At 30.9% G+C, this 13,773-nt stretch overlaps 1 protein-coding gene across 2 annotated transcripts in view; it reads left to right on the top strand.

Moving 5' to 3' along the window:
- Positions 1–13,773, top strand: part of LOC105146037 (uncharacterized) — a 112,809-nt gene that overhangs the window by 73,768 nt on the left and 25,268 nt on the right. For both annotated transcript variants that reach the window (XM_087411941.1, XM_087411946.1), the window contains exon 8: positions 9,562–9,668. In XM_087411941.1, coding sequence (XP_087268067.1) covers positions 9,562–9,668 — 107 coding nt within the window. The remainder of the gene's footprint in view (positions 1–9,561; positions 9,669–13,773) is intronic.

The raw sequence follows: 13,773 nt of genomic DNA on the forward strand, positions 1-13,773 counted from the left end.
TTGACGCGTGGAATTTTCAAATTTAGAAAATTCCACATTCCACATAGTTCTTATATGTGGACTTGCGCATATTTTTAACTCTATCTTCTTATTTGAATATATAAACTTTCACGCGTTTTTATTATTCGCGCATTTAAAAAGTTTTATCTTTGAAACGTGTACTTGTTTGCACGTATACACTTAATTACAATCTTGAACGTCTTTTAACAAAATTGATTGGTAAGATTGTCGTGTAGAGGCCATTATTGAGAGATATCTCCTCATGCTTTTGGTGAAGCATCAATTCGGATATGATCCGAACTGCAACCCCCATATTCCAAATGGAGATTCCATGTTCACTCGCTGAATTTACAATGAAACCGATTGAGGAACGGATTGAGTGCGCGACAGGACAGTAATGTGCAATTAACGGCTTTCCAATGAACTATCAATATTTATGCGTTTAAATGCCTATTCTTATAAGTTACGCAAAAGCGATTATAAATTTTATTGCTTTAGCCGATATAAAACACACGCAATTACTCCGCGTCCCGTCGAGTGTCAACGAAACTAATTTTCTTCTCCAAGTTGATGATAAAAAAATAATGTAGGAAAGTGTTTACTGTAATTTACTGTAATGTAATTTAGGGTATTACAGAAGTCCTATCCATGTTGCGAATCAGTGGCACTTTAGCAGCTTAATCTAACATTATTTTATTTCTTCTGAAAGAGAAACCATTACAGCGATTAGTATATTTTTTTGCATATTATTTTCAAGCCCATCTCCATAAATTAACAGATAGATGTAAATAAGAGCGTTTGTATTTTTAATTTTTTATCAGTGATGTATAAAAATTCTTTTAGATAATTATCTTTCTTATTTAAAAGCATTATACATTTTATTATACAATATTATTTATGATAAATAAAATAAATAATATTATAAGAAATTTAATACATAAAATATTTTAGGAAAAAATGATTTTTTTTAAAGAAAATAATTTAGCGACAAATTTAAGGTAAAAATAAAATTCGTTCTACAAATGTACATTATAATTTAACAAAATAAAGTGAGAGACACAATTTTTTTAATGTTTTTTATGACTGTTATATGGATACAAATTATGGAAAAAAATTCTTCGTCATCTTTTCATTTTATATGTTAAATAGCAATCTTGTAAACATCTCTTTCTGAATGGAATTATATTTGACTTCACAATTAGAGAGAGAGAGAGATTTCAGGATTAACAAGTATATTAAGTCATGAGGTTACTATAGACATTACAGAATGCCATTCATTAACAAGAAGAGATAATCAAACTAACTTTAATTGCACATGGGAATTGTTCTACGTTGTTGACAGTTTCTGACATTTCATTATATTAGCTGGCCTGTTGTCATTTTCTTGCGTTGTGCGTTAGTGCGTGCATAAGCGTCACCAAGTACATCCATAAAATTAATATATCAATTCGCATAATCCCACGTCCGTGTGACAATCATACGAACGCGACGAGATTACATTGAAAATAAAATAAAGCTTTCTCCGTCCAGCATCGCGTAATCGTCATAAAAATTTTAGCCTGCCATTTCGCTTTACCTGTCTCTTTCTTATCTCTTTTCCACTCTGTTGAGAGACGATGCACTTGAGCGATGAAAAAAAAACCGCCTTATCGCGTTTTCCCAACCGGCGTTAATTAATTTGCGCAATATTTTAAATTCCCACTCTAAGTACTTTTATCGATTCTTTTTAATTTCGCAGCGACTTTTCCAGAGTTATCTCATACTTCGCTTCATCTTCCTTTTTTTTGAATTATAATATTAAGACTCAGATATTAAAATATGAAAAAATAAGAATAAGAAAGATATTGTTTATACTCTGAAATAAGAAAGAAAAACATGACTCATTATTATATTTCGTAAAATTTCATTGTTATATTTATGATTTTCTTTATATTGAAAAAAAAAGTTGCTGTTTTAATAACATATTAATTGTTTCATCTAAATGCGATCATGAGTTGCCTAGCAAATATTTATTAATTCAAACAAATAATATGTTTTAAATAATAAATAAGAATATGTTTTAAATTACAAGATTTTGTTGACGTGACTCACATATATTTAACTTAAATATAAAAATACTTGAACTATATAAATAATCACTACGAACGTATTTAGTCTAGAATGTATTTAAACAAAGATAAATGATATACACATCATGCATGAAACGGAATGCACTCCTAGTTAAAAACTTTTTTTTCTTAGTGTATTTATGTGAAAAATATTTTTTTGAATGGACAAGCAATTAATGTTTTCCAATAGCGAATCTTAATTACAATTCTCATTACTGTTTATCGCTTCATTATTGCATACAATTTCGCATCCCCGCGGGCAAACTTCATCGCCATAATTCGCTCAATAATTTGAACAGCTTTGTATGGGATATGCACGCTTACACGTGTCGCTATTTACATCGTTTATGGCATGTGAATAATTGGAACTAAGTCATACTTAATACAATCTGCGTTAAACAATCAATCGTCAAGCGATTCAGTATTCAACGTGCTTTGCGAGGGAGCAGACTTCTTTGCGATCTCTTCGTCGAGGGAGTAGTCGGAATACAAAATTTAGAAGCATCCGCAGAAACTGCTGCGGGAGGCGGCGTGAAAACAGGACGAAACACGAAATCGCTATTAGTCGGATCTGGTTTCGTAAAACTACGAGCATTGTATATAAGGTCGAGCGATGGTCGGGAAATACGCGCCACCGTGAAATACTTGATGAAACCGTAACACCATTTACTATAGTTTACTACAGTTTACTATAGTTTCAACGCGATGGTGATAAAATAAAATTAGCTGCGTGATTAATAGTAGCGCACATAATGAGCGAAGTAAAAGTTATTCATATCAGCACCAAAATATGCGCTAAATGTACACGGCAAAATTTAAAAACTGCGCGAACGCTAATCTATTCCTAAGAATGCGTTTCATTTAACATTCATAACAAGGAGAAATAACGTTCGCGAGCATTATTTCTGTTAACATTGATAATGAACAACAAGGGTATGAAATAATTTTATAAGTGTTACGATCATCAAATGGGACGCCAAATCATCGTTTCATATTGCGTCTTAGAATCTGTTGCATGAAGCGTAACTCGGAAATGGAGCTTATATTCATCACGTAGATACATGCAGTTAATTATATAAATATATCATCTCTGTAATTATGTGATATTAACAAGACTTAATATCACCGAATGAGCAGCTGATACAATAAAAAATGTATAAAAGACACAAGGGAATTTAAACCAGTGTAAAGCGAGCATTAATAATGTTTTGCGAACACCACTGTATATTGGGCCATCGATATTTATGTGGCCATTAATAACCGATGTTACGTGGATGTTAATAACCAAACGCTAAGCACAATCGATCGCTAAGCACTAGCTTTATAGCTATTCGATAATATTTTTCATCTAAATAGATAATGAAATTACAGTTTCGAGCATGCGGAAATAACTATTCAATTTTCTCTCTCTCTCTCTCTTTCTCTCTCTTTCTCTCTCTCTCTCTCTCTCTCGCTTTTAGATAATAAAATAGATTACGTATCAGTCAAATTTAATACGTTGATAATTATGATAAGCTTATATGTTTACGTCACGGATAAATTATTATAGTTATCCCTTTTAATTCTGTCGCCAATGTAAATCTATTTGTATGGCTTTACAAAATGTAACAAAATTCACATTACATTTTTATATTATACTTTTATTTTATTATTAAATATTATTTTTACATTACCTATTTCTTATTTATTTAATAGATATTTAAATCTGAAGATTTATTTCATTTTTACTTATACACACTATTATCAACGGCTGCAATAATTCAATAATTAGAATGTAAATAATTTACGAGAAGAAGAGCACATACTATAAATTGTAGTACAAAATAATACGACAGCAGATCGTTTGTTCATACGAAAGCATCAGAACTAAATGAGCACTCGGCATTGCAAAATTACCCGGATTTACCGCACTCTCGCCGTCAAGGTCGTATCTTAACGAGCATAAAAATCTCGACAAATCACAAAAGAGTACAAAATTACTGCAATTTTCCGCCACAAGTGGTCGGTGAAGGCCCAGAAACGTAATGGCTCGCAAGAAGGCTTTTTTTTAAGCTCTAGAGGATAAAAGTCGATAATTCTCAATTTAAGCTCACATCATCGTCTTTTTCGAGAAATAAGATCGAATTAATAGATTAGACTGCGGTTACAGTGAAGTGACCTTTTAACGATGCAAATGAGTGATAATTTGCAAAATACATTCCGAGCTTTACCACTATGGTTTCATGTTCTCGTAAAGCTTTCGAAAGGATTAAAGGTTTCCACGTAAAAGTTACTCGATTATATTTTCACGTTCGCATTTTTATTGTAAAATAATGGCTAAATAAAATAGATTTACTCAAAATTATGATTTTACAAGTACATTTTAAAATCTCTAAACACGCAGTTGTTCTCAATGTGTATAAATTATTTTTTATATTTTTCACACAGTAAATTACTCTATTATATATTTTCTTTATTATTTTTTTTTAATTTAGATTTATTTTTTAAATTATTGACACTGAAAGTTGCTTAATAAAGCTATATAAAAGTTATATAATTTTAATTATACTGCAATTGCAGTAACAACTAAAATCCACTATTTCAAGACTACTACTGCATCAAACCGCAAACTGGCATGTGTACAGATCGATAGGAAAGGGTAAACACTATATGAATAAGGTTTATATCTATACGTAATGTACTGAAATATAAGTGACCACGTAGGCGTTGATTTGGACTACTTGCAACTACGCCTACACGTGCCGCCTATGACGTAAAAACGTGAACGGCGATAGTTGTATGGTATTGTTACGATAGAACGAGCATGTAATCAATCTATCAAATATGAAATTGCAAGGAAAATGTGCACTGAAAATTTAGCTGTCGATATTTACTGTTTGAATGAATAAGTAAATGAAACTGGCACTGACGAAATAATTCAAAGCTCATTGCCTCTTTTTACGCCATGCTGAAATTTCGCCACGAAATTTAGTGCGATTTAACAAAATCGTCGCATACTTTTGGCAAAAGTTGAGATGTATTGCGAGTTTTATTCGAGTCACGTAATAATATACGACGAGAATTGAGTTTGTTAAACTGTAGCCCGCGAATAATTCTCTCTCTCTTTTAATGTCTTTTATTCTTGATGAGAATGGATTGATAATTTTCTCACGTATGGATTATTAGATTCAAGAAAAATTTTGTCAGAAGGAAGTTTCTGGATAGTAAATTCTAGTTATGAGCGTAGCGTTAAGAAAAGCATAAGTAAAATAACATAATTTAATGTCGTAGAAAATATTAAAAAGTATTTTCTGATACAATAAAAAAATATATAAGACACAGTCTTCATTTCGTAATAAATAGAAATAATTTCCGATTTAATTATAGCAGAAAAAACATATAATGAAAGAACGACTGTTCGAAAAAATTTACAATTATACGCAAATAATTCTTTTTTTTTATTACATTCAGTTATTTGCACTATAAGTTTCCGAAAAAAAAATGGACTTTTTTTGTACATTTAAGTTTGATATAACAAATTAAAGATGTAATAAAAGAGTCGTAAAAAGTCATTATGAAGACAATCGCTATAAAGGATGATAAACAGGGTAATGTTACAGTTTCGCCTCTCATAGAAAGCGACAGGGAAATTTTCATTAAGCATTTACACGCACATTAGTATCATTGTCACGAACTTCCAAAGTATTTATTCTTACTTCGGGAAGATCTATAAATTACATACGTCCTCGAGGAACAGTAACGGAGTCCCGTTTCTCCGATTATTCTCTATCGAAAGCTCAGTCAATATTATGCAAACGTGGATCAACAGTACCTCCAGAGCATAGATTTCTGTAGAATTCTAAAAATAATAAATTTTATTGACGATGAGGCGGTGATATTATATAATGCTGAAGTATGTTAACGAAATTACGATAGACGAGATTATCTCCTCTCTTAATTTCGCGTTTACGAAACGCATCGTTGAGTATCATATAAAAAAAAACTTATAACGGGGATAAAGAAATATATGACTTGCTATAAAATTCGGAACAAAAGTCTATATATTTTTTTACGAGCTTAGAATTAATCTTTATTTTAAGAAGAGTTCCTAAAGCAAATATTTCTTATTAAAATTTTTCAATCTTAATAAAGAAATTTAAAATTAACTATAATTTAACTAATAATAAGAAGAGAGGAAAAGAAAAGGTTTATAAGAAAGATCCATAAATGAAGATTTTATTTATAAAATGTAGGATAATATTTTACAATTTTTAGATACTTAACAATATTATATAGCGAAATAATATATCAGAAAAATTTGTCGTCATTATGTATATCTATCAATTATATTTACTAAACACACACTCATAGAAAAGATTCCCTGATCCAATAGTACTTTTCGATTTAAAATATAAAATGGGATCAATATAGGGATAATCATATTTATTGTTAAATAGAGGAATATTTTAATCTTAAATAGAAAATTCTTAATTCTAAAATCATTTTAGACATTGGTTTCGTGCCAAATACTATAGCGTCGACATATATCGTGTCATAACGTACAAATTTATTTTAAACATAACAATATATAAACTTAAATAATATATATGTCACTCTTGTCTCAAGAAAATAAATTAATCTTATTTAATTCAAGGGAGAAGAATAGGAATTATTGATTTAATCTTAATATTGTCTTATTTTTATACTGCATAAGATTGCGATAAGATTAAGTATGTCAAGAATTTTTATCTCCTTATCAAAAATTCTTTCTGAGAGGACAGTTATTGTGAATTATCTGATAACTTTGTAATATTTGTTTAAATCTTTATTAAGCCCACTTTATACAATCTATAATTCGAGAACAAATTCAAAATAAAATTTTATTTTTAATTTTGTGTGTCACATATCTTAAATATAAATATATACTCTGATATATATATTTTGTAAATATGTAAATTTTATTTCAAATATTTTCTGTTACACGAGAGAGAGAGAGAGAGAGAGAGAGAGAGAGAGAGAGAGAGAGAGAGAAAAACACGCAAAATTATAAATAGAATTCAGTTCCGAATTTGGAATTATATAACTAAAGTAAACTTAGATGCTGACATGAAAAATCAATTTTATTTTGATGCAATGCCGTGCATGCTGTAGCGCGCATACTTTCTAAGTTATTATAATGAAAAGGAAAAATCGATAATACAAAGTCCACGAAGAATACATGGGGTATGTATATTTCTTTCTCTCTCACGATTATACTCAAAATTACATAGCCAAAGAAACAATTCAGTATAAATATTGCGCTTCGTTGTGCATTCTACGTTTCGCGCGTGAAATGTATTGCGACAATTGCAATTACAGACTTCGAAACCCAGGGAGTTCAAGGTACAAGAACCGACAACTACCTTTTACTACCTTTTCGAGTATGATTTATGTACATAATTACATGCAACCGACGCATTCAAGAAACGAAAAATATGTCTTCCACATGGAACAGTTGTTGTCTCGAATTTATTTCAAAAAGTTACTAGAAAATTTCTTATTTAAAGGTCGAAGGGCAGCCAAGTTTTTGTGATTCCCACGAACTTTGTTCAACAGTGCTTTGATTTACCAATCGTGATTAAACACGATTATTTCTTTTCATCGATTCAGTCGATAAATGTTTTCTTGAAATACTTATCGAGTGTCATTTATGCTGACCAGTAAGATAAGCTGTAATTCGCAATGATGACAAGCAACAATCTTTGCCGCGACGACGATTACTCCGGTTAATATTTGATTTCGCGGGTTAACTCACCAACCTATCCAAGTGACTCGAATTTATGAGAGCATTGCGTCCCTGCATTATTTATGAAAGAAAAAAAATGAGTCGAATGGGCGAACGTGGCGGCAATATTGAATCCAGGCACCCGAACTGCGGAGTAATCGCAGTAATGCGAAGGAGAAACTAACTAGGTCAATTTTGTAAGTTTTCGAGATGCATAATAAAGATTGTATACAAAATATAAACGACGCTCGATTTCAAGCTATATCTGTTAAAGATCGCCAGAACGCGCGCAACTATAGAAATATTTGTACGGGCGTTTTGTATTCATGGATCTTTTGTACGTTACCAAATTGCTAGATAAACGTCTAATTTGTTTGAAGCTTTGTTTATCGCGCGCTGAAATATGAATCTCGAGACTGTGGTCCGATTGTAATAGTTGTATTCGAGATACTGCGGTACTTAGTTTTTCCCTTCAAATTTAATGCCTTGTCACGAATTGTGCATTTAAACGAGATTTATTCATTCAGCGTTCAGTTTCGCTTTAAATCATAGTCGCAGCTTACACTGGTTACATTCGATTCCTAAAGCGATTAACGGTAAAACTAAAAGTCGGCTCTTTGTGCGGCAAAATCGGCTAGAGTTTTCTTTAGAGTATAATCCTGAAAGGGACGCCAATCAATGGAGTTAATCGTTGAGTTTCGTGTACGGATTTATCAGTATCAGAAATCCATTATTTAAAGTTGTCGCTTTTACGCGAAAATATTTTATCTCTTAGATTTGGCGATATTTTATTCTTGCGCGATATGTATCAAAATGTTAATTTTAATAATTAGATAAAAATCTAATAGCGAATTCAGTTGGATGCACTCGGTGCTCACTGGTGCATATTAAAGCCGTTGTACACAAATTGATATAAAAATATGTTTGATATAAATACAATATTATAAACGGATTAAATCATAAAATCCTCACTACATTTAATTGTGCTGTTAGATAAATTCTATATTTTATAATTCAAAATATTTACATTTTACTTTTACACAGATTAAATTAGTGTACAACGGCTTTAATAATGCGCATTAGTGCATCCAACCGCTATAATATATATATATATATATACACACACATACACACACAAATATTTATTTGAATAATCTTAACTTAACATTTACTTACGGTAAATAAATATTTACTAAATAAAAAAATGATGATTAAGTTAAATTAATGATTCTTGTATCAAGTATAAATATATATATATATATATATGTATATAATATATATATAAGTTTACATTTAGTGTAAATTTAAAAAAAAAGATATAAACAAATATTTAGCTAGTACTGTCCAAACAAATATTTATTAAAATTTAGTTTTTTTCTCATTGCAGTAACTTTATTGCCTTACTAGATTTCATCACATATATTTTTTTCAAATCTGGAAATAACTTTCTTTTAGATGTAAGTAATATGAAATATAAACAACTCGAATAAAAGTTATACAAGAACTTTCTATGAAATGAAAACAGTCTGAGTTTAGCATTTATTTATGTATATTACTTTCTCGTTTAAAACTCTGTTAAATTTCATCTCGACAATGAGTGACATCTTTACCAGAATTATCTTAAACTAAGATTCTAATTACAAGAATATTAAGATCAGCTTCATCTGAGATAAAATTAATTGTGCTTACAGATGTTCATTCTGATTATAGGTATCCAGTAACGAATACTTTAGCGTCAGTTTTGAGGTGGGCGACGACGTCTTGACTTCCTTCGACCGGGAGGAGTTTCTACCGGCGACGCGAGGAACTTACCTGGTGTGAGTGAAGCTTTATCATACTTTTAATACTTTGCGCATCTGCGCCGCCGTCGGGGGCAATAAATTTTCACGCGTGTCACGTTGTGCGTGACACGAATGACAATATGGCGATATTTATAGACGCGCAACGGAACCGCAATACGCGCGTCCTGGGACCGATTATTCAATCGGATAACCGCCGACATTACGTCATACGACTTACAAAACCCTTCCCGTTGCAGGCAAGGATGCGAAAAATGCACGCTGTCCGCCCTCGCGACATCATTGTTCCATTATCTCTCGATCCTGAGGCGGATCAGTTTCAAAATATTCGTCTCGACATCGACGTCTTTCATCCCCCGTCGTTGTCGCAAGATTAAAATTCACCCCCAAAGCGAAAAATCCTTGTTCTACTTAAGCGATCAATAATGGTTCATAATTATTATTTCTCCATAATTATTATTTCTCCATATTTTTACGAGAATAATTTTAGCTTCGCGGCATCTCATGTTGAAATACGATTGCATTATTTGTCAATTACACAATAAACTTACAATTTATTTCCATCATATGTGATATACGATTCTCATTGCAATGTGACGTTTTCTCTACGAGAGAGAATATTTTCCAGAGCATAAATCTCCGAAATCACCAATTTCACGTTCAGCGTTTTTTGCCATTAATTCTCACTAATTAATGCCTGCAGAGACATGCTTGGAATGTACTATACGTAATACCTATCGTTAAAGAACATTCCATTAAGTCAAGTACCACCGTCATGTATCACATGTTGTTTAACGACGACTGAAGATATACCAACTGACTGCGTTACATTCAATCTTCTTTAGATTCATTCACGAAAAAAAAAGGAAATGGCTCCTCCTACCTCTTTTATCGATCTCCAGGGCGATCCGACGATCCATTAAAGAAAGAGGAGGTGGAGAAAAGAAGGCAGAAGGTACTTCTATTTTTGAAATCGTAGAAGGTCGGTTCTTATTCCCCCCTAGTTGGCCGCTCTATAGGGTGTACCGATTTATTATCATGACATTGACGAGGGGGAAGCGAATTTGTGGGCGGAAATAAATAGGCAAAGCTCGTTGCCGCATTTATCCTGGTGCGTTTATAATAAGGGACAAGGGAAATATAATAAGTAAAATATAATAACGCACTGGAAGTGCTTTATTTCATAATCAAGAGTGCAGACTTACCTCAAAAAATATACGCACTGAAAAAAATATTAAATTTTAATAAATATTTGTTTGAATAGTTTTAATCAAATATTTACTAAATATATAAATATATACATACATTTATTTAATTATTAACTTATTTAATTATTATTTATAATAGAAAACATTAATTTGATTTAAATATCATTTTTTTATTGAGTAAATATTTACTATAAATAAATGTTTACTTAATACTATTCAAAGAAATATATAAGATTTAATAAGTTTTTTAATGTACTGTACGCAATAATTACTTGTTTCAAATATTTTACAAGTTCATATATCCGCAAATCTATCTTTATAAGTTCATTACAAGGATGATCAGATTTATTCAAAATATTTATTTTGAATCCTAAGTAAATTTAATACTATTAAATTAAAACAAATTCGATTTTTTTATTACATAAAATCTTTAATGAATTTTATAATATTTCTTCAAAAGAAAATTAATTGAGTACGTATAATGATTTTTTTTTTAATTCTTAATAAATACATTTTAAGTTTATCATCAAGAAAATTATTATATTGAAGAGAACCGTTATTTAAAAGAAGGAAAATAAATTGAATAATTATAGATATTTATTAACAATAGGATGATATTTTTATATGCAATTTATCTTGATAATTTATTCAGGAGACTTCTTGTCCTTTATTTGTTTTAATCAGCGAATATATGAATATATGAATACCCTCGTTTAGCCGCGAAAAATTTCTTCATAAACGAGAAAGGAGGGAGATACGATTATATTAATTAAAAATTCCTTTCCGGAATAAGAAAATGGTGTCATTTTAATATATACGCCGATCGTACGTAGTAATCCGTCTCGCAGTTTTGTAAGCGCCACTTCTTAACTTTTCTGCGATTTTTCGAGAGTGAGCAATAAATTAATGGGCGAAATTTACTGACGGAGAATTTCCCTAGAGATGAACGAGATGCACTTTAAAACGCCGCTGTTTTAGAAACGTCCCAAACTTTTGAAAAGCTTCGCCTCATTTGAACGGCCATTTAATGTTCAGCAATCAAGTAGCTTAATAATCCAAGCGGTTATGACAAGCAAGATATAGAAAAACTTTTAGGAACTTTAGATGGGTGACAAACGCAGAAATCTCTTTTCAGAAAATTAAAACATGACTTTTTAATTTTTTTTCAATCTTCTTGACTTTTGTTATTTGCCAGACTCACAAACAATTCAATCATCATCGTCGCTATTTTTGTCTTTAATCAAATTCAGCTGATTGCCGTACCACTCGACTAATATATTTGTCCAACATGACAAATAGTATAAAAAAATAAACGTGCTGTCTCATGGAAAGATAATGCTACCTGTCGCTGTGGCTCGCGTGAAAGCCCCTTACGCTTTCAACCGGATTACTCTTAATTGCCAAGCATTGTTACGCGGCGAGCCGAGAATTGTACAAAACCTATGCGCTTTTGTTGCGTCTCTCCGCATCGTCGCATGGAAAAATTTTACAAGTCCTGGGATCACGACCACGAAATACGCATTTTGCATGAAAAGCATAGTGTTCGTCAACATGAGATCTTTCTCAGATTGCGCGGATCATTCTTTTGTTGCTCATAATAACCCCCCGAAGCTACAGCTTTCATTACAATTAAACGCGAGCGTTATCGTCTCTTCGCGAGAGTCCAGAAGGAAAAAGAATTCAATTCGTGTGGTTATAAAGAATTCGATTTGGCATCCTTTCAGTATAATTGAAATATCTTAGAATAAAAAAGAATATTTCACAAATCAGATAATAATTTCTCTTCTTTATTTCTATTTCAAAATCACAAATTTGTAAAATTTCATAACTTTTCTTTGATTTCCAGACAAAATTTTATGATTTTCCCTGATACTTTTAATAATATTTTGAAATTTTTTATATTTTCATCAAATATTTTGTTGAGGAAATAATTTAACACAGCAATGTGTAAATTACTGTTAATGTTGCTGCTTAATTGTTAAGTTTGCATACAAAATTGCATAGAGATACGATGTATTTATATTAAATTCTTTAAAGCCAAGAATTTTAATTTTCCAGAAAATTTGAAAACTTCCTTGACTTCCCTGATTTCCCTGATCGTTTTCAATTTCTCCGACATTTTCCTGTTTTGTGACAATTCTGTGTTTGTTCTCTCAGGCTGAATTCATTTTGATTAAAATCTCTCAGTTGATTACGCGCGTTAATTATTTATGTCGCATTAATTATTCGATGTCTAAAAAAATCAAGCGACAGGTTTATTCAAAAGGCATGGAATACATGGAATGGACTCTTCCTTTTTCTATTTTTCCCCTTCTTCTTTGTATTCGAAGTATCTCATGCGAGGAATGTATATTAACGACGAATATCGCTTAATCACTCACTTTGAAATGACATATCACTATTTAGAATGTTACGTGCATATATATATATATATATATATATATATATATATATATGCATATACACGTTTACATCTAGTTAGGTGGCTGTCGCATCAACTAGTAATTTATTGCGATTTAATGCGACTGGATATGTTCAATAAACATGAACGGAGCGTTAAGGGACTGTCCTGTTCAAACGATATGTGTCGTAACTGTAAGGGAAAATATAAAAATAAGAAAAATATAAAAGATCGAAAATGACTTTATGAAGATTGTATTTTATGAAGATTAAAGTTCAATGGACATTACATAATAACACAAACAAGCGTATTCGAAATAATTATGGATAATGACTGCTTTCAATTGAATAAACATCGTTACTTGCTTTTTAATAAAAGAAAAATCAGCTGAATTGAATTAATGTAGTATAATTATTTATATTTATACAGTGATGTAAATCTGATTTTATATTATTATTTAATATATATATATATATATATATACATATCTGTTTTATATAAATAATTATTGTTA

The sequence above is a fragment of the Acromyrmex echinatior genome, chromosome 1 (assembly GCF_024713525.1).
Source record: "Acromyrmex echinatior isolate Ae372 chromosome 1, ASM2471352v2, whole genome shotgun sequence".
Classification (NCBI taxonomy): domain Eukaryota; kingdom Metazoa; phylum Arthropoda; class Insecta; order Hymenoptera; family Formicidae; genus Acromyrmex; species Acromyrmex echinatior.